This window comes from Peromyscus eremicus, chromosome 13 (genome assembly GCF_949786415.1).
Source record: "Peromyscus eremicus chromosome 13, PerEre_H2_v1, whole genome shotgun sequence".
NCBI classification, from domain to species: domain Eukaryota; kingdom Metazoa; phylum Chordata; class Mammalia; order Rodentia; family Cricetidae; genus Peromyscus; species Peromyscus eremicus.
In genome coordinates this window covers 7,817,748-7,843,137 of record NC_081429.1, presented here as the reverse complement: position 1 = coordinate 7,843,137, position 25,390 = coordinate 7,817,748, and the positions used below count along the sequence as shown (strand labels likewise).

Genomic DNA, 25,390 nt, shown 5'->3' with positions numbered 1-25,390 from the left:
ACATCAAAGTTGAAAAGCCACTTGGCTCAGACTTCAGGAAAGGGAAGCAGCCTAAAGGGTCAGTGGCAATCATCCAGAAATGCGAGGGGAAGGCAGGGGCTGGGGTGTGAAGGGTCAGTGACAACCGTCCGGTCATGATGTGAGGGGAAGGCAGGGGCTGGGGTGTGAAGGGTCAGTGACAACCGTCCAGTCATGATGTGAGGGGAAGGCAGGGGCTGGGGTGTGAAGGGTCAGTGACAACCGTCCGGTCATGATGCGAGGGGAAGGCAGGGGCTGGGGTGTGAAGGGTCAGTGACAACTGCCTGGTCATGCGGTGGGAAGGCAGGGGCTGGGGTGTGAAGGGTTAGTGACAACCGTCTGGTCATGTGGTGGGAAGGCAGGGGCTGGGGTGTGAAGGGTCAGTGACAACCGTCCAGTCGTGAGGTGGGAAGGCAGGGGCTGGGGTGTGAAGGGTCAGTGACAACTGTCCGGAAATGCGAGGAGAAGGCAGGGGCTGAGGTGTGAAGCACATGTCTGGCTTTGGCTGGTTGGTCCATGTTTTGGTTTGTTTTGAGATGAGGTCTCAACTGGCCTCAAACTTGCTATGTAGCCAAGGACAACCTTGAACTTGTGATCCTTCTTTCTCCACCTCCTGAGTGCCAGAACGACAGGGCTGCACCAGCAAACACAGCTTAGGAGAGTGTTTCAGTCATAACTTCTTAAGTAGACGTCTTTCGTTGCATCGTTGAAACCACAGATCAGTCTCACACTCCAGGATCCTGTTTCAGGAATCGGATCTTCCCGGCCAGCCGTGCACGGCTACCACTGAGACACAGGACCATCCACTCCACCACCCCTGCCCACCACAACCTTGTTTGTAACTACTGCGATTTGTGATTTGAAACAATGTCAGAATCATTTTCAACCAGAACCATCTCAGCTTTCTAGGCCTCAGACTCAACAGGGATCACCTGTGCTCACCTGAACCTTGCACATGCATTTTTGAGGCCCATTCTCTGTGAGGACAACGCTGATGAGGTGAGAACACACAGGCCACAAGACACTGTGATCATGTTCTGTGCACAACCACAGATAGACTTAAGGACAAAAAGCTATTACCTTACGTCCTTAAAAAACGAACCCCAATTCCCCAAACTAACAGACCTCTTCCTTAAGCTTTCCTGAAGGAAACCAATCCTAGCTATAATAATAATAATTATTATTATTATTACTGCTATTAAGATCATTGAGGAAACAGCACTGAGTATGTTCCCGTTGCCTCTCTCACAGAATGTCAATGGAAACAATGTCCCTAAGGAGTCAATTCAAACAATACAAGAACCACAGGTAAACGAGAAGTCAAAACAAAAACACTCTGTCTGGAACTGAGCATCAGAAGGGCATTCTCTAGAACAGCACCTGAGAGCTGGCACACGGCTGATGACGTCACGCCACCTGGCGGCCAGTAAGAATCGAGGCGCAACTCGAATCACCAAGTAAGAAACCAAAATCCCTCCCCAGGGGACTCAGTTAAACAGCACTCACTGCAGACTATTTACCTTAACTAAAATATAACACGGGAAGGTTACTTGGTTCATTAAGAGGCATTTGAAGATACAACAGGTTTTTACATTTCCTAAGAAATTCTTTTCTCCCCAGTCTTTTGAAACCATGTCTCCTGTAACCCAGCTGGCCTCCAGCTCCGGGGATTGCAGGAGTGCACTACCACGCCCTGCCTTACACGCTTCTCTGTGACAGTCACCCACATTTCCTTGACAGCTGCTACATTTTTCTTTCAGGAGGACAATAAATATAGGCAGGCTACAGGTGACACACACCCAGTCCCCACTGCACACCAACAGGACCTGATTCACAGGGGCAGGAGGTGAGAAAGCAAAATCAGAGACTTTAACCCAGAGAGAGCAAAACCCACAAAACAAATGTTCCAGTAGCTACTCTGACCAGGACGGAAAACACACAGCACTGACATCTGACAGAGCAACCCAAAATGAAGAGGAGCCAGGAGGCAGCAGGTAAGAAAGGACTGGAGACCGTGGGGGAGAAACAGTCAAAGGCTTTCGAAGAAGCCCTGCGACTGCCCAAACCTCGGCACAGTGCCTTCACCCTTCAGCTTTAGAAAGTGGTGACTTCTAGAGTGGAGGGGACAGTGTAAAACTGAATCTCTGATTGTTTTTCAAAAAGTTCTCATGAACTAACTTAAAGTAAGGAGAAAATGCCAGCGGGAGCTAGTTAATACTAGCGTATAACCTCTTGAGAAGCAAGCATGTGACTGGGAAAATGCATAAGGCATTTAATACCATAAATAAATACAAAATACAGTAAATATGATCCATGTATTTATTCTATAACATGTTGTTCAAGCCCATTAGCACAGCAAGAAATCTCTTTCTTTCCAATGAACTTCAAAGACAGCCTGGAGGGAAGCCCAGATTAGAAATCTGTATTTCCTTAGCATCGAAAAAAATGTCCCCTCCAAAGAGAAGTGCCACCAGACAAACAGCACACCTGATTCCTGCATCTGGGCCAGAACCACTTACTGGAACACTTAGATGAAGGGGAGGGAGGAGGGGGAACAAGAGTCTGTTGTCAGGAGACGGCACCGTGATGGAGCTGAGTGAGATGTCCATTTGCCTCTGAAACCTTCAAGGTGCCTAGAACCCTGTACCCAAGAAGGACAGAGAGCAGACACACTTTTGCATGCATTGTGAAATGTTGATTAAAAAAAAAAAATCAACTCACAAATTAGCTAACAAGAAAGACTCATCAACTCCTAAGAAGTGACTGCTATAGTACGAATTGTTGATAAAGAATTTCTAGAAACTTTTGCTTGAAAGGTAAGAAACAGCCACCTGGGAACCCATACATCAGGAAAAATCATACCCAGTACATAGATATTAAAAGTAAGAGAGCTTTTAATAAGCAACATGAGTTTGACATTGAAAGAGTTCAAAGTGTCAGGACAGGGCTGGGAAGTGGATTTAGTCAGTTGGTAAAGTGTTCACTGCAGGAATATGAGGTGCTGAGTTCAATCCCCAGCACCCAGGGCGGCACAGGCCTGTACTACCAATGCTGGGGAGGTGGAGCCAGGAGGGCTCCTGGGACTTGCTGGCAACCCAGTCTAGCAGAGTCAGTGAGTTCCAGGTTCAGTGAGAGACTCTGTCTCAAAAAATAAGGCGGAGAGCAACTGAGAACACCCCATGTTGACCTTTGGCCTCCACGTCCCCCACCCACCAAACACAAACACACACACACACACACTCGCGCACACACTTTATTCTTCATTCAAAGGCATGTACACTCTCTTATCTGTTTACCCTTTAAAGTGTATTGATCTGATTTTGTGTATGTGATGAACATGCATGTATGTGTCCAGGTGCACATGCCTGTGCACACTCGGAGGCCTGGGAAGGTGTCAGATGGCCTCCTCTATCACTTTCCACTTTGCTCCTTTGGAGATAAGGTCTCCTCCTTAGCCAGGCTCATGGGGTTTTTTTGTTAGCTGACAGCCAGCAAGCCCCAGTGAGCCTCCTGTCTCCACCTCCTGCAGGCTAGGGCTACAAGTTTGTGTGGGATTCAAACTCCGGTCCTCGGGTTTACACAGCAAGGCCTTTTAACCACTGAGCCGTCTTTCCAGCCCTTAGTTTACTAACTAACTAACTAAATAAATAAATGATGAGTTGCTATCTAATCACTAGAAAACTAAATCTTCAAGGCTATCCAAAGGAAAAAGGAAGGTGTTACTGACAGAGCAACAGAGGATTTGCCCAACTGCAGCAGGAGGCTCCAGGGTCCAGGCATGTGCAAATCCCATCATGGAGGATGAAGCCAGCCCAGCTATGCAGAGGAGACCTGCAACTATGGACAGATAGCCCTACTTCAGAACAGCCTGGAAAACACGGATGAAATAAACAGCTCCCCAGGAAATGTCATGGAGGAAACAGCTGGAGAACCTCATTTCTCATTTCCCTTGTGCAAAGCTTCCTGTCATAAATGCCCACACATGGGAGACCACCTCAGCCCAGCTAGGCAGCTCCCTCCCCTGACCCTACACCTGCCAAGACTTCGGCCTAAGAACTGTGCCCAAGCTCTCACTGAGGGTGATGGAATATGACTGTAGTTAGTTAAACCACACAGGCCAAACTAGTCTACTCTATGGTGTCCTTTGTGACAGTTATGAACAATGTAAGTGGCGACCCAACTTCCAGTAAGTATGCTAAACATGGAAGGCATGGCTTCTCCTTCATCTTTTCTTGAATGCTGGAATGCAGGCTGGGGGCTTGAGATGGGGGAGCCATCTTAATCCAGGCTGAAGTTAGGCACATAGAAGGGTGAACCAGGGGCATCTAGGCCATCGCCAGCTGGAAATTTTGCCTCCAGAATTTGACATATCAAAAATCTCCTGGCCACACTGAGGTTATAGTTATTTCAAAATTAAGAAGAAATATAAAAATGCTTACAACTATTAAAGAAATTCACTCAATAAATAACGAAGTTTTGAGAGAATAAAAAGGATGAAAAGATTGAAATTTCAATGCTCAGGAAACAGTAAGAAAAGGGACTAGCAAGGGACACAGTGGCGACCTGGACAGATCATGACAAGGGGCAAACACGGGCAGAGCGGCAATAGGAGGCGGGGGCCTTGAGAAGGACATGGAGGCCAAGTGGGGAGGGTGGCAGGTCACGGCCTGGAATGGAGTCACAGTGCTGAAGAAGAGGTGTAGGCAGCAAGGAGAAGAGGGAAGCTTTCCCAGGGGCTCTGCTGAAAGAGGCAGTGACGTCACCTGACAAATGTACCCTCAGCAACATGCAGAGACACACAAGTCCACAGAGATGCTCACAGCAAAGAGAAAAGTGCAGAGCCGGGCACAGTGGTACAGGTTTGAAGTTAGCCTGGTCTACATAGCAAGTTCTAGCCAACTAGGGTCACAGAGCGAGACAGTGTCTCCAAACAAACAAACAAACAGGCAATAAATAACACAACGACACAGGAGCAAAGACACATGCTGGCAGAGTACGGCTTGCAGGAATGCTATGAAGTACTACAAAGTACATGAACTAGACGTATAAACACAAACCCTTTTTTCTTTTCTTTTCTGGCATGCTAAGGCTAAAGCCCAGACCCGTCAACATGTTAAGCAAGTGCTTTACCACTGAACCACATCCCAGCCCTGGAATGTGTAAAATACAATGTTGAGAGTATAAAGCAAGCTGTGGGGAGATACAAATTATGGTACATTTATATGGCATTTTTCAATGGAGAGCTATTACTCATTGCTTAGAATGCACATCTGAAACCTGTACCAGCACACAGGAGACTGAGAAGCACTAAATTCAGGCAGAGACGCTATGTCTGAGGACTGAGAGTGGGCTCGCTGATGGCCCTGGGGTGCTCCAACTGCATTTGTGGTACTGTATCTCTTCAGTCAGGTACAGGGACAGACAGACACAACAATACACAAATACCAACATCAACATAACGAGTGAGTACAAGTAAACAGAGGCAGGCAAGAGCAGTGATCCCGGCAGAGGCTGAGGCAGGAGAATCATGAGTTTAAGGCCAGTCTGAGTTACACGGCAAGACCCTGTCTAAATGAACAAACAAATGAACGAGACTAATACAATTTGAATCTAAATTACCAGACCTTTGCTCAGTGTTTGTTGGTTTGTTTAACACAAGGTCTCACTGTGTAGCCCTGGCTGTCCTGGAACTCACTCTGTGGACCAAACTGGCCTTAAACTGACAGAGATCCACCTGCCTCTGCCTCCTGAGTGCTGGGGCCAAATGCATGTGACTCACACCTGGCAAGATTACCAGACTTTCCAAGGAACCAGATGAAGGTAACCTCACTGCCAGGGCTGCATGACCCAGCCCCAAGACTCAGTAGTGGCAGAGACAACATGGAGAATGGGGGAGGGGGAGGAGAGCAGCTGGAATAAGGCAAGGAGGAACACAATGGTGCCCAGAAGCACACCCAAGTGTGCAGGATGGTTGCCACCAGCTGGCTCGGAGCAGGCCAGGGAACCGGATCTCCACACACAGTACTAAGTCTGGACTGACCAGATGCCCCAGGGTGAAGCAGATGGCTTCAGGTACGACCAAGAATAACACGGCTACCTTACAGCAAGTAGAACTGATATACGACACAGCATGCTCAGTGTGGAAAAGAGCTTAAGTCTGTACCGCAACAGAGGATTTTTTAAAACAATTTTAAAAAATGAAAAATAGAACTTCTTTAGAATAAAAGAACAAAGACAGATAACAAACTACAAAAATATTTGCAGAAGGAGACACAGGCTTGATCCCAAAATGTATATCAAGCACGCAATATAGACAGACATTATATAATATATATATTGTATTATAGAATATATATATATATTGTATATAATTGTGTGTGTATATATATATATATATACACACACACACATTATATCCGGGAAAGCACAATAACAAAAAGTCATCAAAGGGGAAGAGGGATGGTGGGAGGCAGCCATACCAGCCAGTTCAAAACTCCAAAGCTCTCGAGAAGGAAAGGGTTCCATAAACCATATTGGTTCCTCTCCATTGCTGTGACAGAACACTGATCAAACTTCTGGAAGGAAGGGTAACTGATTTGCACTCAAAGGTCCAGGGTTAGAGTCCACAAGGGTATTGTGAAGGCAGGGCAGCAGGAGGAGGAGCTGAGAGCTCGCACTTTAACCACCAAGCAGAAAGAGCAAACGAGCAGTGATCGAAGTCTTTAAACTACCAGAGCCGCCTCCAGTGACACACTCCCTCCAACGAGCCCATGCCTCCTCAGCCCCCCAAACAGTGCCATCAACCGAGGACCAAGTGTTCAAATGTCAGAGCCGACAGGGACATTCTCATTCAAATCACCACAGCCACCAAAACTCACTCAAGGTATTTTAGTGTTCCATCCTCTTACTAATGTGACTTTGGGGGAGCTTTCACGTGTTTGCCTCTGGCCTTGCTGGAGGCTGAGGGCAGGCAGGATCTACATCATAACAGTTGAAAAAGGAAAAACACATTAGGAAGAAAGCTCCTAGGAGACACACACACAGAACTCACAGTAAGAACCAGGCCTGAAAACCCCAGCTCTTAATCTGCAATAACCGAGGGTCAGGGGTCAGCCTGTCCACTCTTCACAGTTGCCAGGGAGAATGGGCAGGCAAGGCCAGAAGGGAGGCCATGGAGTGGTGGTACAGTAGCTCCCCATGCTGCCTCACAAACAGGCTGGACAGTCGGGAGCAGCCCCCCAGACAGCCCCGCCTCCTTATACTTCAGCTGGGAGGGGAATGGCCTTCAAGCACATGAACAAGATTACAGGTTTAAAATCTACTGAACCCTGTAACATCTAAAGGCTTTCCAAGTGCCCGTGGTAGACCTGCTCCTTACCTTCTCACCGGGCTTGGAAGACTGCTGCAATTTCTCATAATCCTTCTTCGTCTCCAAGATCTTTTTCACAAGCCCACCTGTTAAAAATCAGGAGTTTTCAGTTAAAGCTCATTCCCCAAGAAGTTACTTATTATTCTTAGACCTCACTGGGAAGATGGGCAAAACAGTGAATTCTCATCCTTTCTCTTTCCTTATCAAAACACCTTGCGATCCTGTGCTAAGACAGAACACAGCGCCCCCTGCTGCTGGCAGAGGCTGGTCACAAAGTGTCACAGAAAAGAGTTTTAGAAATAAACAGATTTTTTTCTTCTTCCCCAAGTTAAGAAGAAATGTGGATTAACACCCCAAAATGTAACTACCTACTGCACACAGAGCGATTCTAATGGTTTCTCGGTGCTGAAGCTACTTTTAGATTAGGCAGGAATACTAAAGTTCTTTTAGAATTCTCCATGGTGTAAATAGCTTAGGAAAAATCATTTTCTTAAAAATACTGTTTTCCAGTGCTATGTAGGCTGCTGGGGTAGCGGCATCAACGGTGGAACTGAGCTGCAAACCCTGTGAACCACAATAATGACCAGTGAGGCACAGGACGCCCATGGCGTAACCGTGGCACACGTGTATGAGGTAACCAGCTACTTTCTGGTTGGATTTAAGACATTCACCAGAAGGAAACTCAAACACAGTACTATAATTCTGGCCAAGACCCGGTGGCTGGAGTCCTGGAGCTCACCAGCCCCAGGAGAGAATTTCTCCTGTTCTGCTAAATGGACACAGCATCAACTTGCTCTCTGAATTTGTATCTCTCTACCCACAATTAGTGCATCCCTTCTTCTTCCTCATAAGAGAAGTTTCTTTGTGCAATGGTGGTGGTTAATGTACAAACTCACAACCAATCAAAACACGTTTCATGAAATTCTCAAAGAATTAATAAAATATACTTAAAAGTGGTTATGGTTTTTTTGTTTTGTTTTGTTTTGTTTTGCCAGGCAGTGGTGGTGCATGCCTTTAATCCCAGCACTTGGGAGGCAGAGGCAGATGGATCTCTGTTAGTTCGAGGTTAGCCTGGTCTACAAAGCGAGTTCCCAGACACTCCGGGCTGTTACACACAGAAACCTTGTCTTAAAAAACAAAAGAAAAAGCATTTTTTACCCAATGAGGTTGAACAGATGAGTTATGACATAGCCACATGGTATACAACACACCATTATGAAGAGAGGCCAAAACTGTGCCTCTGTGCTGGAATGAAAGCCAGCAGACTACACACACACACACACACACACACACACACACACACACACACACACTTTTAAATGGAAATATTACTGATAATTTTACCTGCACCTATGGGTGAGGGAGAGTATAAGGAGAAAGAATAAGGTCTAAAGTCTCACACCTCAGTGTTAGGTGGTGTGGTATACTCTTATAATCTCAGCATTCATGAGGTAGAGGCAGGAGGATGGTCAAAAGTGGTCCCCACAGTGAGTTCTAGAGCCGCACAATGGGACCTTGCCTCAAACAAACAAAAAACAACAAACTTCCACCTCTTAATGCATTTAGCTGTGTCCATTTAACCTTAAAGCCATAGGAATATTTTATATGAATAAAAAACGAAACTGAGTTAGGTGTGATAGCACATGCTTCTAATTCCAGCATTTAGGAGGCTGAGGCAGGAGGGATGGAGAGTTCCAGGCAGCCTGAACTACATAGAAAGCTCTAGTCTCGAGAAAATTTATGTGTGTATGTGTGTATACACGCGTTGTCTTGGGCAGACAAAACAGGACGCCATTGTGACCAGAGCCATACTAATCTCAGGTCCTGTGGTTCCCTACAGGTCCACATGGTGGCAGCAACAGTGACCCTCCTAGACACAGCTAGGCACAGGGGGGCCACTTGTGTCTCTGTGAGAGCACTCATGGAGAGCCCATGGACACATGGACTCAAGTACACTCACCGTGCTTCTCCTCATCCTCCAGGTCCCCTGCTGGCACCTGAGCAGAAAAGAAGAAAGATCAGGCACGCTGAATGTTCAAAGTCATTAAACAAACAAACAAATAATAAATATAAACAAAGAAACTAAAGAAATTAGACAGCTTACTGGAACTAGGGGGGAAACAATTTTTACATACATGAAAAGCCGACTATATTCACGGAGAACAGGCCCCTCTGGTGAACTAACCATTTCAATCTCTGACATTTCCGTGAGCTGAGGGGCAGCTTCCACCACAAACTGCTCATCATCCTCATTGTCAGAATTCTGTGAGTCGATGATCACATTGGAGACAGTTTTACCACTTCCTGACCTGAGCAAGCAGAGAGTCACTTACATTAGAAGTGGCCCACTACCACCAGTGTCATCAGCCCCACATCTGGAAACATCACAGTCATCTGAAAGAAGCCGGACTGCCATTGCCCTAGACAGGCGGAGGGAGATCGGGGAACAGTGGGGACAGAGAACAGCACCTTTCACTACCCAAAGCCCCATGCTGCCCAGAGCTGTAGGCCACCCCAGCCCGCCACGCCAGCCCGCCACCCCAGCCCGCCACCCCAGCCTTGCTGGTCCTTCTGCTCCAAAGAGGCTCTTCTGACATTGGCAGACCATGGATGGCACATGTGGCCCTATAGGCCACACTGACCCAGAACCTCGCCTCTTCACAGGACAGCTCTAGGCCCAGCCACCATATCCACTACCTCTTCGGTATGTTCATCTTTGGGGTACCCTTTCGTTTCTAACTTTTGTGCTATTAAGCCTTCAATTCTTCCTTTTTATGCTTTGAAAGTCTTCTATCTAGAGGTCAGTGAAACACAACCTAACACAGGCCTATGCATTATGAGGTATCATGAACATGAACACACATATTTCTCCCTCTCGCCAGTATGGAATACATGCTGTTTTATGGGTTAAGACCTAACCCCATCTTTCTTCAAAAGCAAGTTTTCTCAGAACTATCTACTACACCCCCACCCAGTCTCTTAGCACAGGCCCAAGACCCCCTGCATCCCACTAGAGAACACGGGTTCTCCAGAACCTCCCGGCCAGGCAGCCTCACCTGTCTCCTGTCAGAGTCTCAGTGCTCTCTTGTCGTTTGACCCTGGGAGGTGCTGGTCGTGCGCTCCCTGGCCGAGGTATTCTTCTGAGTAAGCATAGGAAGGAAAAAACAGGACATGACACATACACGCATTTCAAGGTGGACAAAATGAAAAGCTAGGTCAACATTAGCACTCATTCCCATGCCACTGTCAACAGGACAGTCAGACACTGCAGAGGAATCGGAACACCCACTAACACAGCACAGCTACCACTCCTCAGAACATGACAGACCTTTGCCATGACTAGAGACTTTCCCCAACTGCTACAATGCTCCAAACATGGCCATGTAACTCAGGTACAAGAAAACTGTACAAGTAGCTTCCGCTTGTGTGTACAGATGATAACTACGGCATCACACAAGCGTTGAATGGGCAGCGGAAGCTATGGCAGGAAGCGCCACAGCTCATCCTTGAGTGGCCGCACTCCCAAGCACTGGGGAAGGACTCACCTGAGATTGGAGGAAAGCTCACTGGGGACTTCCGTATTCTCTGACACCTCGGGCTTATCTTGGCCAGTAGGTCCAGCTTCTCCTTCTAAACAGGTGACAATCCAATCAGCAATTCAAAAAGAATTCAATAGTAACAAACATAAATTTATTCAAATATAAATACCAACTAATTTAAATATAAATATTTGAAAAGGCATTAATCAAATGATTGAAAATGTCAATGAACTCTTTTCATCCATCACTGGTGAAGTTGAAACAGAAGAGGTCTGACATCTACATGTGGACATCTGGGGACATGAACGCACACAAGCTCTGTTAATGTAAGCTGGCCGACTAATCCAGGAATAAAGTTCAAGGGATGGCTGGATCTAGTTAGCAACTTAACACAAATGAAGTGACCTAAGGAAAGCCACGGCACACCCAGACAGACAGGAGTGTCCATCGCCAGCAGATCCCGTCGACTCACACGCTGGACTCCCCATGCTGCCATCTAATTAAGCACACAGTGTGACAGTGACAGACATCGAAGTCACATTCACACATGTGGGCCTACAAGTGTGTGCGGCTCAGTTGTAAACAACAGTCACCAAGTGCCTTTCACTCTGCTACAGCGGTCTGCATTTCGGAGTGATCCACAGTGGGGCTATGGTCTCTTCATGGTCAGGAAACAACTTTGTTTGTGCTTATGAGACAAAGTCTTCCTACGCAACCCTGAAGGGCCTGGATCTCTCTCTACAGACTAGGGTGGCCTTAAACTCATAGAGGTCTACCTGCCTCTGCATCCTGAGTGTTGAGATTAAAAGTATGCAGGACCACCTGACTAAAACAGTTTTTTCATTTTAATAAAAAGATTAAGCCCACAAGTTACAAGTCCAAACTACTAAGACAGTAGAATTTATTCTACTATTTAAAATAAAGGAAATTTATACTTTAGAAAACAGTAAAAATACATTAGAATTTGAACAATTAGAAATAAACGTTATACTCTGGAAAGAACCCTGAAATGTGGCCTTTTCAAGATTAAAACACATTGAACATGCAGAGGCAGGCAGATCTCTGTAAATTTGAGGCCAGCCTGGTCTACAAAGCAAGTTCCAGGACAGCCAGGGACTACACAGAGGAACCCTGTCTTGAGAAAAAACCAAAACAAAACAAAATACCACATAAACATGTATAACCCACACAGAAGACTGAAACTTAAAATACAGCAAATTAACATACATTCAAATGGTATATTTTCTTAGTATTTCACTGGTACATTTTTTAAGCCCAGAAAGGAGAGCCCATGTTGACACCTGCACACACATGACCATACCAAACACTCAGAACTGCTCTCACCTGCGTCACTGGGGGAGTCGCCTAGAAAAGAAGAGCATCAGAAAATTAGCCTTCACGTAAGGGACGCACAGCACAGTGACTCGCTGAGCAGCCAGAGAAAATACACCTCCAATAACTGAGACCTGCTAGACAGGGCTCCTCTGGGCCTTTCTCCAGCATTTTACCACGGGTCTGCTACAGTCAACCAGAATCATAAGACTGAATATTAAAATAAGACTGTGGCCGGGTGGCAGTAGCGCATGCCTTTAATCCCAGCACTCAAAAGGCAGAGGCAGGCGGATCTCAGTGAGTTCAGGGCCAGCCTGGGCTACAGAGTGAGTTCCAGGACAGCCAGGGCTATACAGAGAAACCCTGTTTGGAAACCCCCCCTCCCCTGCCAAAAAAAAAGAAAAAAGAAAGAAGAAAAACCAAGGGAGAAAAAGAAAGACTGAGCTAAGTGAAGCAAATACTGACGTCACAAAGCCATGAGAAACAAGCTGGTGTGACAGCTCGGGGCCAGCAGGACCAGCACGCGCAGCCCACCCTGATGAACTAAAGAACTAACTCCTCCAGCTTCCTGCGGCCTAGACTGCACCTTCACCCTGATCCTTGCTCTTCATGTGCTGCACTCGGGGCACAAACACAGCCCATTCAGTGAAGAGCACCACAGGGTGGACTCAAAGCCAAAGCTGTGGGCTGGAGATGCAGAGGGTGTCAGAGCTGGCCAAGCATCCACGAATCCCTGGGTTCCGACCCCAGCACCACCAGACGACAAAACTGAAGGCCCAGAATCCTTGCATCACACCCAGGGACACGTTTACATAAGGCCACCAGGATGAGGGCCAGGGCGCCTTGGCTGGGGAGAGCAACACACAGTCACATATGCCCATCTCCACACAAGCCTTGTCCTAAAGGTACAAGCACCAGAGTACCCACATGTGGGCACAGGGGCCATGGCCCCTGGGATCTGACTCACACAGGACGTCTCATGAGTGCTACAGCAGAGCTCCTAGACAAAGTAATCTGAGGGAGGAAGAGTTCCTGCGGCCACAGAAAGGGGGGATGATCTAGGATCCTTTCTCTGTGGCCCCAGGAGACTCCAATGTCACAGCACAGAGTGGGCAGTGGGCAGGGAGTAGACAGTAGGGACTCCAGATAGAAGGACAGTACGAAAGAGCAGCGGGGACCCAGGCAACAGGCAACAGGCATGAGGGATGACACTGAATCCAGAAACTGCCACATGAACACTCTAGGTCCGTGTGCCCAGACCTGGCGTCTCCTGCAGGCTGTGCTGGGCTCTACTCCTCTCTGCCCTGCTCTTCAAGCCTAAATTAACACGGAGCTTTTGAAATCCAGCATAACCTATGTCACCACTACCATAAATATCACCAGCTTCCACTGCTCTAGCCTTCCTAACACGGCCACGTGAAGTCTGGAAGGACCTGGCTGGGCCCTCTCCTTGCCCATGCCCACATCCTGCTTTTCATGCTTCTGCTACACCATGCCAGCCACCTCAACACTTCCCAGCTCTGAGCTTCATTGGGGTACCCTCCCGTCGGGAAGGCTGGTGGACCCTCCTGTTTGCCAGGCCACCCTCAGTCCCTCTCCCCTCTCTCCTTCCACCATTTCCTGTGCGGTGGCTTTTCTCCACCTTTGCAGCCTCAGCCCCTGTACCAATGCCAGGGCAGGTGGCCCTGCGGCCCTACTCTCCCATGCAGTCCCTGCCTTCGTCCTGACACAGTCGCTCTCAGACAAGTATTCTGTATTTAAACTAGTTGACCACCATCACCCCTCAGCTGGCTGCACTCACCATGCCAGACCCAGCACATGCCCAGCCTGCTGGAGGCCCCCAGGCTTTGGGAACAGATGGAGGGGTCCTCTACCACAGTCCTTTGAAAGGTGAGAAAAACCTGAAAACAAAGGCATCTGCAGACTGGAGGCCCACAGACAGAGGACCAGGCAGCAGCCCCATGTTTGGCTATCTAAAGTCTTCTCAGCAGTAGTGGCCTACAGGGCTCTGACCAGTGGACCTGGAACTTGTTTCAGAGATCATTCATGACACCCTGGTGTCACAAACGGCACCGCTTCACACAGGCCCAAGAGTGTCTTGCCTTGTTTCACGTGCGGACTCCCTTGCCTCATCAGGGTATACTCCGTTCTGGCTGCACCCTGGGAGGACACAGGCGCCTGGCAGCTGGCATGCTCTATGCTGCTTCATCTCCTCCCACCAGGAGGTGTGAAGGGGTCATCCTTACCTTTCTGTTTTCTGCTGACTCTGGCTCAGCGCTCTCCCACCACAAACTAGCTGAGTTATCACCTGAAATACTAGTTCAGTTAGCACTGGCTTCTCGGATCCTGACATAAAGAGTTCACAGCTGGGCACGAGACTGCACCGTGAAGGCCTATGATAGCTAATGGCCTGCCCAGCACTTACATGTCTGTTTTCCCACACTGCCACAGGATAAGGTCAACAAAGGCAGCTTTTGAGACCATGCAACTCCGGGACAGACACAGGAGGGACCAGACGTGAGCCTGGCCCGGATCTCAGGACAGCTGGGATCAGGGAACTTCCCAGTCAAGCAGACTAGCCCTACCTCCCCATCCTAGAACCACTTATACCAGCTCCTACCAGCCAGGCCTGAGAGCCAAGCTTCACACAATTAGCACATCAGGAAAGAAAGAGAAAGGGGGAAATACTTCTGGTATACATCCCTCAGCACATTGAAGAGTCCCAAAAACTGTCTGCTGATTACTAATGTTCAAGTCTTAAAAATGGGAAAAAAGTTCATCATGTGGGGTAAATACTTTCCATACTGAAAAGCAAAGGGGTGAGAGAGAGGCTCACAGAGCGGCTGTGCACAGCGGCGGGCCCAACTCTGACACATCAACTCAAGGGCCCTGGAAAACAGTCTGCTTCCTGAAACCCAACTGTGTAACTTCTTAAAACCATTCAAAGAAAGGGTTCCCACCACGAGCTGCCACTCACTATGAAACGACCGCTCCAGTTAGGAAGAGCTACATAAAGTAGTGGTGTGGGGCTCTATAAGGACACTTTTCTTCAATTGATTAAAAACAAAAAAAACTGGCCCAATAGCCTGAATGAAGTGACTAAGTACTGCAAATGTCTTACAGCGCAGCCTAAGAATGAGCAGGAAACTCTATGATAGAAGAGCAAGCAAGCTCAGGAGCTACCAACTGCCAGCCTCCAGAGCCCACCAAGTCCAAGCTGTCTCACTGTCCGGGTAAGTACCAAGCACCTCTGTTCCACAAAACCAACATCACGGTGAAAAGTGCAGACGCCACTGTGTGTCTGTGGGAAGCCCACAGGATGACGCTATGTTCTGTCTGTCTGTCCATCTGCCTTTATTAGTTTATTGACTTGGGGGGCCCAACCCCAGCCTGGCTTGGCACGTGCTAGACCAGCCTCCTACCACTGAACTATACCTCTCTGCTCTGACCCTTTGGATAATTTTACTCTCCTCAAGCTCTACTGGTGTGGTTTTGTCAGGATTTGTTTGTTTGCTTTTAGGTTTTTTGGAGCAAGGTTATCTTGTTTTGTTTTTAAGACATAGTTTGTTTGATGTAGCCCAGGTTGCCCCTGAACTCAGATGCAGCCAAGGCTGGCCTTGAACTCCAGATCCTCCTGCATCCCCCACCAAGTGATGGGATTACAAGCATTTACCATTGTGCTCAGCTTCCACTGGTCTTCTTTATATTTGTTCATTTTATTTATTATCTGGGTGAGAGGATGTGATCCATGGGTGTGAGCAAGCACATGGACGTCAGTAACAACCGTATGGCGTCAGTTCTTTCCCCCGGTCCTGAGGACTGACCTCCAATCAGGCTTGCACGGCTAGCAGGTCAATCACCGAGTCACATTCTCCAGTATTCTTAAGCAGTCTGACTGCTCTGTGCTGTGTTCATGGTTTGCCCAGATGTAAGCTAACGATGCAGGGCTGCTGTTATATCTGATTGCATAACCACGTTTTCAAACAGTGGAAAATAACTTTAAAAAAATTAGAACACAGCTTGGATTTTATTTATTTATTTGTTTGTTTGTTTTTCAAGACAGGGTTTCTCTGTGTAGCTTTGTGCCTTTCCTGGAACTCACTCTGTAGCCCAGGCTGGTCTCAACAGCTTGGATTTTAAATAATAATCAGAAATAATTCTGCCAGTGCTGTTATGTCAGAGACTGTCTGTTTTGTTGCATTGGATTTGGGGGCTACACGCTGAAGTGTTTACAGAAAATTATCAAGATGTTTTTATCGTACGTGGTAATCATTCCTAAAAATCCATAGCTAAGGCAAAGCAAGAATAAAGAATTTAAACTTCACAGGACACCTAGGCACTGGGTGAGCTGCACTGCTGTACACTGCTGCATTTTTGATAATAGCAATAAAACAAAATGAGAAAGTAAAGTGAGCAAAATAACAATGGCTTAATGCCCCAGAAAAGGCAGGAAGTGTCCAACTAGAGAGAGCAGCACACATGGTGCAAGCTGACATTACAACAAGCATGCAGGACACAGGTGCTCACGGGTGGAGGGGGTGTGGGTAGACTCCTGGTGAGCTCACCAACACACCTGAAAAAGCGAAATGGTAACAGAACTCATACACTCTCTTCTGGCAACCCACAGTAGAACCTGCCATGTGTAAGGGCCGGCCAGCCAGCACATGGCTGCTTGCTTTGAAAACACAAGCCAAGCATGATGGCGCATCTGCCATCCCAGCTCCTGCAGGTAGAGGCAGAAGGATCTTGTATCCCCAGCCAGCCTGAGCTACATAGTGAGATTCTGGTAGATGGGTTGGGGCACTCCCAAGCCAGGGCTCTGTTCCTGACCACTGTTACCTAAACCCACAGTATCAGCTCTACCATCCAGGGGCAGCATAGGAGCCACACCCTGACCACCCCACTAGGGGGCAGTATGGGAGTAACACTGTCACCCTACCAGGCAGCATCAAGTTTCACTCTAAGCTACTAAACACTCAACAGTACAGTTTGCACTTCCTAAGGCCTGAACTTATGCTTTCACACCTGTAGATAAGATTTATAAACTGTTCAATACAAGTCCCCCTGAGCTGTGAGTTCTAAATAGATTCCATCCCGCTTACTCTCAGAGCAGCTCTCTCCATACCCACATGCAATGAGGGACACAAGGCTAAGACCGTGCTCAAGGAACCACCTGAGAGCTTGCTCCAGGCCAGCAGGGGTAAGCCGAAGAGGTGGGAGTCATCCACTGGTCTTGGATGAGAAGTCAGCTAAACAGGCAAAGACTGCCTCCCAGCTCTCACCACCACCTCTACAGACAGGCAAAGCTCTTGCCCAAATAAAACGTATCATCACAAGATGGGGTTGAAGGGTGGCATGCCCACAGTGTCAGTAACGACAGTGACTGCCCAGTTCAGAACCTGTATCTGACCAACCAAGACCGACAGCCTGGAGAAGCCACGTACAGAGCTTGATTTGACATAAGGCAGCCACAGATGGCTTTCCCATTGCATCTCCTCACTAACAAGGAAACAGAACAGTCCAAACACCCTCTTAGAGGCCTGACTTTCAGAGGGACCCCATGCACAGATGTGCCTGCCATTGTTCCAGGTGTATTTTCAGAATATTACTGTTTGCCGCGCCACAAGCCAGGGAAGGTGGCATGCTCCCATGATCCCATCACTGGGAAAGTGGAGCCAGGCAAATCCCAGGAGTCTGCTGGCCAACCAGTCTAAAAGAATTGAAGACTCTGTTTCAAAAAACAAGAGAGAAAGGGGCTGGAGAGATGGCTTAGCAGTTAAGAGCACTGGCTGCTTTTCAGAGGAACCAGGTTCAATTCCCAGCACCCACATGGCAGCTCACAACTGTCTGTAACTCCAGTTCCAGGGGACCCGACAACCCTCACACAGATACACGTGCCAGCAAAACACCAATGCACATAAAAACATAAATCAATCAATCAATTAATCAATCAAACAGGGGAAAAAGCAATAGGAGAAACTCAATGTGGACCTCTGCCCTCCACATCCACGCACATGCACATACACAGACAATACACACAAAAAAGAAAAACAAACTATACAAAATCTGGTAGATACAAGGCAGGTTAAGCCCAGAAAAATTTTATCTTCTCTAAAATTAAAAGTGGTGTCATGTTTTTCCTTGAGTGCAACGCAAGGATTCTCTTTCTAAAGAATGTGGTTTAAGCTCCAGGAAACTAGAGTGCCTGGCAGTGAGGGTGACCCTGCATACTTCTTTTCCTCTCCAGCTTCAACTACAATGACTGTGGCAATGTGCCACGGACATGTTCTTTAAGGCCTTAAAGAATTTATACATTTACAGTGTGGTATGAGCATATGCGTGTCTGTGTGAGCCACAGCACACAAGTGGAGGTCAGAGGACGACCTGTGGGAGTGAGTTCTCTCCTTCTACCATGAGGGTTCCAGGGATCAAACTCAGGTTACCAGGACTGGCCGAAGGCCTCTTTACCTGATGAGCAATCTCACTGACCCACTTTTTAAAGTCTTAATGGTAAAGAATTCTGAATGAAACAAAGTAGAGCCAATGGGATATAAAAATGTAACTCCTCTATGGAGCCATCCACATTCTCTTATTCAACTTCAGTATCAAGATGAGCAAGAGCAGGGTGGTGGTGGTGCACACCTTTAGTCCCAGCATTCAGGAGGTAGAGGTAGGTGGATGAGTTCGAGGCCAGCCTGGTCTACAGAAGGAATTCCAAAATATAAAAAAAAAAGATGAGCAAAATGTCTTGACTTCCCCTTACATGTTATGCACATACATTGTACCTGTCAAACACATGTAATAGCATGTATATGTAATATATAGAAGGGCATGTGGCTAGATGTGGCACACACCTGTAATCTCACCATCTGAGTTATGTTAAGGCAGGAAGGTCACTGTGAGTTTGAGACCAGCTTGGGCTATAGAATGAGATGCTGTCTCAAAAGAAGAAAAAAAGTGGGGAGGGGGTAGCTTGAAGATTTACTTCAAGCCAACTTAATAAAATTATCACATAACTTAGCAAATTAAATCAAGCTGGACGGTAAGTCATACCTGATCCTCAGTACACAGGGGAAAATATGATGAGCAGTAAAGTGCTTAGAATAAAAATAATCCAGAGCTCCACTGACACGTAAATATTTTGTATCAAAATCGTGAAGAATTTAACTGAAGGACAGTTTCTCTTACAGCAACACTGATCCGGAACTATTTCCCATCAACACTGAGGAGTCAAACTGAAGGGCGCATTTCTCTTACCTATTTCTGGAGCTGTCGTTTCCTGATCTGCTTCGTCATTTAGTCCCGACACTATGGAGTCTAAAATCTTAGCTGAAATATTATCCTCTTTCCTTCCTGACATAAAACAGTTAACAGCAGATTAAAACACTGCAGGAGTTCTGTATCTCCGCTGCTTTAGTTAGTTTATAGAGCCTACTACCAAGGTCACCACAGACTGCGGGTCCAGTCAGTGCTCAACTCTCAGCGGCCCCAGGACACCCCTTAGAAGACCGGACAAGATGTGCTCTCTGCTCTCCATCATGTCCTTTCTTTGACATTCAGGACACCCTCTCCCAACTCTTCCTCTGATCCATCTTCCGATCTGACTCTTGGTGGGCTCATGAGCATACAGGCCACACTGTGCCGTCACTACAGACTAAGAGACTCATCTGCAGCCTCCTGTTCCCAGGACTGTCCCTCAGCACGGCCTAAATGACTCGCTGTCTGTGCATACACATATGCTCCAGACATCTCAAACTTGATTGTCCCAGAGTTCGTGACACTGTCACCTAACCCACCAAGCGGCACCTCTGCCCCAAGTCTCTCAGGTGGGTCTTTCCTTTGAGTCCTTTCTTTTCTAACTAGTGGCTTCCAATCCATCATCTGTGCTGTCAAATCCCTCTCTCTCACCTGCTCCCATTATGGCTCTGGGGCTGAGCTGCCATTATTTCCCATCTTCACACACACCATCTCTCAATGCTACAAACTCTCAATGTCTTCCAGACTCCACTCCCACCCCCCAGAGCCAAATCTCATCTCTAGCCTGCGTAAGATCCACCAAAGCCTTCGGCACACTGCCAGCTGATCTGGGCCTTCTCCAACCACCGTCCCTCTCTCCACTCTAGCCTACGGCTGAGCTTCTGCCACGCATGCGTCAAGCCTGCCGCAGCTCTCAGTCCCTCCTCAGGGCCTGCTACAGGGCCTGTCTCCCAGGCAGCTCTGAGCTGATGCTCTGCTCACTGAGGCTCTTCCTGCCTGAGTCCCTCATTCCTACGTCTCTTGGCTTATTTTCCTCCACTGACACAGGTTTGCACCCCAGCAGTCTCTTTATATTGTGGATTCTGCCCATGGTTGACACAGAGCAGGATGTGGCAGCTCACTTTGGCACAGCTGCCACAGTCCTTCCCCATCTACTGTAGCCTGGGGACACACTCCAGAGGTGAGGCCTGATGTCATACAGGAGCAAGCACTAAGTGGCCACCCTCCGTGGTCGGACATCACCCAGAAGCAAAGGACCAGACACTGACTAGTTCCACTCACAGACACTCACTCCCCAGCCTCACTACTGCTCGAGTGATCTTACCAAGCTGCTTCACGCTATGGTCCTTCTTAGCTTTACGGTAGGAAGCATTATGTTCTTTGTCAAGGGAAAGGCTACTTTCACTGGCTCTAGAGTCCCTTCTTCCTGACATGAAATTGCACAATAGAAATAAGTGTTAAACTTACAAACGCTGCAGTTACCAAGCACAGGAACTAAGTTGAATTTAGTAAGTTCTGAATATATAGATAAAATGAGCTGTTTCTGAGTAAGTAAAAGTGTCAGATTCTCATACGTCTCTTACGTGCTATTGTGAATCCAGAAGAGCCTTAAGAGTCTATTCATGCCTGTATCCCTTGTTCTTTGTAGTGGATACAAGACTCACCCTGGGAACCAAACACCCAAGCCCTGTGTCCTGGGCACCTCTGAGTCAGGACATTTGCTCAAATGATGACCCACTCAAGAAGGCAGAATGTCTGGTGTGGTGCCAGTCTTGCTGAGGGAAAGGCCTCTGGTGAATCAGTGCCTGGCTAGTGAGGCTGGGAAGATAAAAGTCCACCAAGCTGCTGCCAGCTCAGTGAGGCTCACAGTCAGTTCTTGCAAGTCCCTGGTGGTAAATTCACTTGAGGATCATAGAAGAGAGGAGACACAGAGAAGGGAGACGAAGAGGGAAAGAGAGACAGTGTCACAAAAGACAGTGTCACTAAGCATCTACAAACTAACAAGTACTAGATAAGAGGGTGTGATAATGCACCCCTGTAATATCAGCTCTCAGGAGGCTGGGGCAGCCTGCCAGACTCCAAAGTGTGTTTGAGGCTGGCTATATAGTAAGACCCTGTCTCAAAACCACTGAGAAAAAGCGGGGTGAGGAGGAAAACAGGACTCCCAAAAGTAAGATTAAAACAACACGAGGTATCAACAATCACCTCAACTAAGACACCCCAGCACACCACATGCACAGCCAAGACTTTCCGAATCATGGAAAACACAGTTAACATGAGTCATAAAAACCTAACAAGTTAGTCTATTTACTTCCTGGGCATAGGGTAAGTATAAACGATAAAGTGATTTAAATCCATTTATCTGGAAGAAATTTATCTGGAAGAAGAAAACAAAATAAAATACCTCAGGCATGGTGGTGTACAACTTTAATCCTAGCACTCAAGAGGCAGAGACAGAGGCAGAGGAATCTCTGAGTTCAAGGCCAGCCAGGACTATATAGTAAGACTTTGTCTCAAAAAAAAATTTTTTTTTTTAATCTGTAAAGATAATCAAAACAGCACAATTTAAATAAAACTTCTTTAAAAAGAACTGTAAGAAAGCAGGAAGTAACAGAAGACATGGCCCAGAGACCAGGGAAGGGCAGCTAACCAGGATGCCATCCTAAACAATCCAGAGCATCAGCTTACACCATGAATTACAGTAAGGAATCAATTTAAAAGACTAGATAATAAAAATGTCTGATAAAATCAGTCTTCATGTCTCAAATCTCTAAACACATCACCAAAAACTACAAGTAGCAAATACTAAGGCCTCAGGCAAGTCAGAAGCCAAGCCAAGTGAGAAAGAACTAAGGAACCAGAAGAGAACATTTCAACACTGCAGGCATCCTACCAAGGAGTTCGTGAAAATGAACACCCCATGGGACTCCACAGGAGTCAGGCCAGTCAAATAGGTGCATCGGAGCAACCAAAAACCTACCAACACAGGGAAAATGCCGTCTCACTAGGAATGACATGCCCACATTTACCTGTACCATCAGGGAAGCTTTGAAGAACCAAGAAGGGATGGGATGAGGTGTCCATGGAGCCCTGGGGCTAATCACCTTTACCCTTATGCCAGCAACCGTTCCTGTGGGCATCTCCCACAGACGGCACACACAGGAGAAGGCTTTTTGGCATAAAATGTCACCACAGCACTACAAGCTAGGCAAGGAGTCATTATTGAAAAACCATTTCATTATATGAAAATCCCCAACTCCTACTGTACTCCTGTCTATGACGTCACAGGTTAGGAAGAGGGTGATTCTCCCAAAACTACTACTGCTCAGCAAAGCTACTTCATACTTCAGTGAAGTTAGTAAGCCGCCAACACTAGTGGCTATCCCAGGATCCCCAAGCTCTCCTGTCCTGTCTGCTGGTCTGCTGAGCAAATCCCAGGCCAGGTCTGTGAGCTCAGTTCTCAACATGATTCATTCTTTAAGTGCAGCAGCATCTGCCTGTGGGCTCTCTGTGTCTGATTTGCAACAGGTTCACCTCTTTCTACTACAGCAGAACCAATGAGACTGAGATGTCAGACAAGCAATTCTGACAGGAAATTCAATGCACTCTTTAGATTTCAACAGGCTCTCCTGCCCTGGGTGGGGTGAGCTTGCACACATATGCAATTGCCCCTCTGTGAGTGTGTGCAGAAGCCAGTCTCCAGATTTAGAGTCTACCGCCTCCTAGGTGTGGCCATGCTGTGCTCCCTGAGGTTCCTCCTACTACACTCTGGTCAGACATAAAGAGCAGCCTCCATCTCAGCTACGTGCACAGGCAGCTTCGTTACCTTCCAGTGAATTCTTAGATCGCCGTTTTGATGTTTTTGATGACAAGGACCTGGATGCTCCCACAGAAACCTCAGCCTTAAAGAAGAGAAAAAAGAGAATTACTTGGCACATTGCACATTAATTCTATCAGACTTACTTTCTATGCTCTGCTGGAAGAGTATGAACAAGAGACATCCTTTGGCTTGAGGCACCATACCAGCCCCATGTGACAACAGCCTCAATCCTGAGGTGAGAAGTAGAGGCCATCACACCTCCCTGCCTTACATTTAGATCTGTCTGTGCTACTTACTGGGAGAAACACAGTGAGGTGTGCCTATGAGGAGCCTACCTCTGTTGCTACATAGTCTTAGGCTGAAGGACAAGACACTTGTCAAACTGTGCTGTGCAGTAGATGATTTCCTCAGTGGCTCAACACCTCAGGGTGTAGCATTTGCACAAACTAAGATACCATAGTGTTAATTAGCAAATAGCTTTACAGGGCCACCATCTTAGATGCAGCCCATCACTGATCAAGACACATAGTCCATGACTGCACTCAATTACTGAAATGAATCTGTACAAAACTCTGTAAGTAAAAACTTCCAGCATGGTTTAAAAACAACAACAACCAAAAGGAGTCAGAGAGAACACAGTACAGTCCTCTCCTTCTCTCCCTTCCTCCCTCTCTCCTCCTCTCAAACCTTCACCCCTCCTCCTTCCTCTCTCTCTCTACCTTCTCCTCCCCCAACCCCCCCAATCATCCCCCCACCCCCACCTTGCTTGGCACAGTCCCACACTCCCATGCCCAAATAGTCCCATGGCCTCCCCAGCCCTGCTCCAGCCGCCTGCATCTCCTGGTTCTGAATACTTCGAGATGAATTATGGAAGTTGGCTTCAACTCTTCAATGGCCCTCAAAACTTAGGATGAATCCAGCCTCACCAAGATGGCCTACAAAGGGATGATGCCATGGTTGTACATCAGCTACAGGAGACACACTGTAGAGTCCAAAATTTACCAGACAGAGCTTAGACAGATTCCTCTACCTGGCTATCCCTGGAAGCCACCTCCACCATCTCCCCCAAATGATCTACACATTCTAGCCGTGTCATGTAAAGATATGCATAAACCTGGAAGTGTCACAGACCACCATCCCACCTGTCCAGCAGGTGATAAACAAGGTACACCACAGCTTTCACGACACAATCTCCATGAGACAGCACAGTTTAAGCACAGCATCCTCTCCTCCCATGCTAGCAGACCCAAGAGGATAGAGCACTCAGAACTTCAAGGCAAGTCTAAATCGACATCTTAAAACTGTTCTTCAGGGACTGGGAAGATGACTCCGTGGGTAAAAGTGCTGACCGCAAATGATCCTTCAGCTCAATGTGCCGACTTGACAGATCTACAACCACCTAGGAAACGGGCTTCTGGGCACGTCTGTGGGATCACCTTGGGAAGACACCCCCACCCCACTGTTGGGCACCAGTCAATGGCTGGAAACTATGATCAGTTCCCTCAAGCTCCTGTGGCTACGTCTTCCCTGCTATGATAGACTGTGAGTCAGATTAACCCTTTCTCCCTTCAGTTGCTTTTGTCAGGGGATTTTCATCACAGCAACAGAAAAAGTAACTAAAACACCACACAAGCATAAAGACCTGAGTTTGGAACTCCAGAATCCACATAAAAGCTGGATGCACAGCACAAGTGTCTACAATCCCTCTGTTCCTACAGAGGGATGGGAGGAGAAGACAGAGAACACCAGGAAACGTGGCCCAGTTAGTCTGGGGTATAAACCAGGAAAACAACAAAGACCCTGTCTCAAATAAGGTGAGCAAGAGGACTGATACCAAGGGTGTCCTCCAATCTCCACACACACCATGGGAGACAAATGGCTGCACGCGCACACACACACACACACACACACACACACACACACACACACACCACACACACATACCACATACTATACTGGCTATTACTGTCAACTTGCCACAGACTAGAGAGACAAGAGAAAAGGAAACCACAGTTCAAGAATTGCCCTCATCAAAAGCCAGGCGTGATGGTGCAA

At 47.3% G+C, this 25,390-nt stretch overlaps 1 protein-coding gene across 6 annotated transcripts in view; it reads right to left on the bottom strand.

Moving 5' to 3' along the window:
• Traf3ip1 (TRAF3 interacting protein 1) overlaps nucleotides 1–25,390 on the bottom strand; it is a 43,445-nt gene that overhangs the window by 5,424 nt on the left and 12,631 nt on the right. For 2 of the 6 annotated variants that reach the window (XM_059277924.1, XM_059277923.1), the window contains 9 exons: nucleotides 23,342–23,417; nucleotides 20,840–20,941; nucleotides 19,516–19,611; nucleotides 12,271–12,291; nucleotides 10,933–11,017; nucleotides 10,444–10,527; nucleotides 9,573–9,696; nucleotides 9,348–9,384; nucleotides 7,397–7,473 (listed from right to left, as the gene is read on the bottom strand). In XM_059277924.1, coding sequence (XP_059133907.1) covers nucleotides 7,397–7,473; nucleotides 9,348–9,384; nucleotides 9,573–9,696; nucleotides 10,444–10,527; nucleotides 10,933–11,017; nucleotides 12,271–12,291; nucleotides 19,516–19,611; nucleotides 20,840–20,941; nucleotides 23,342–23,417 — 702 coding nt within the window. The remainder of the gene's footprint in view (nucleotides 1–7,396; nucleotides 7,474–9,347; nucleotides 9,385–9,572; nucleotides 9,697–10,443; nucleotides 10,528–10,932; nucleotides 11,018–12,270; nucleotides 12,292–19,515; nucleotides 19,612–20,839; nucleotides 20,942–23,341; nucleotides 23,418–25,390) is intronic. The other 4 variants (XM_059277926.1, XM_059277925.1, XM_059277927.1 and 1 more) reach the window with 2 other exon arrangements.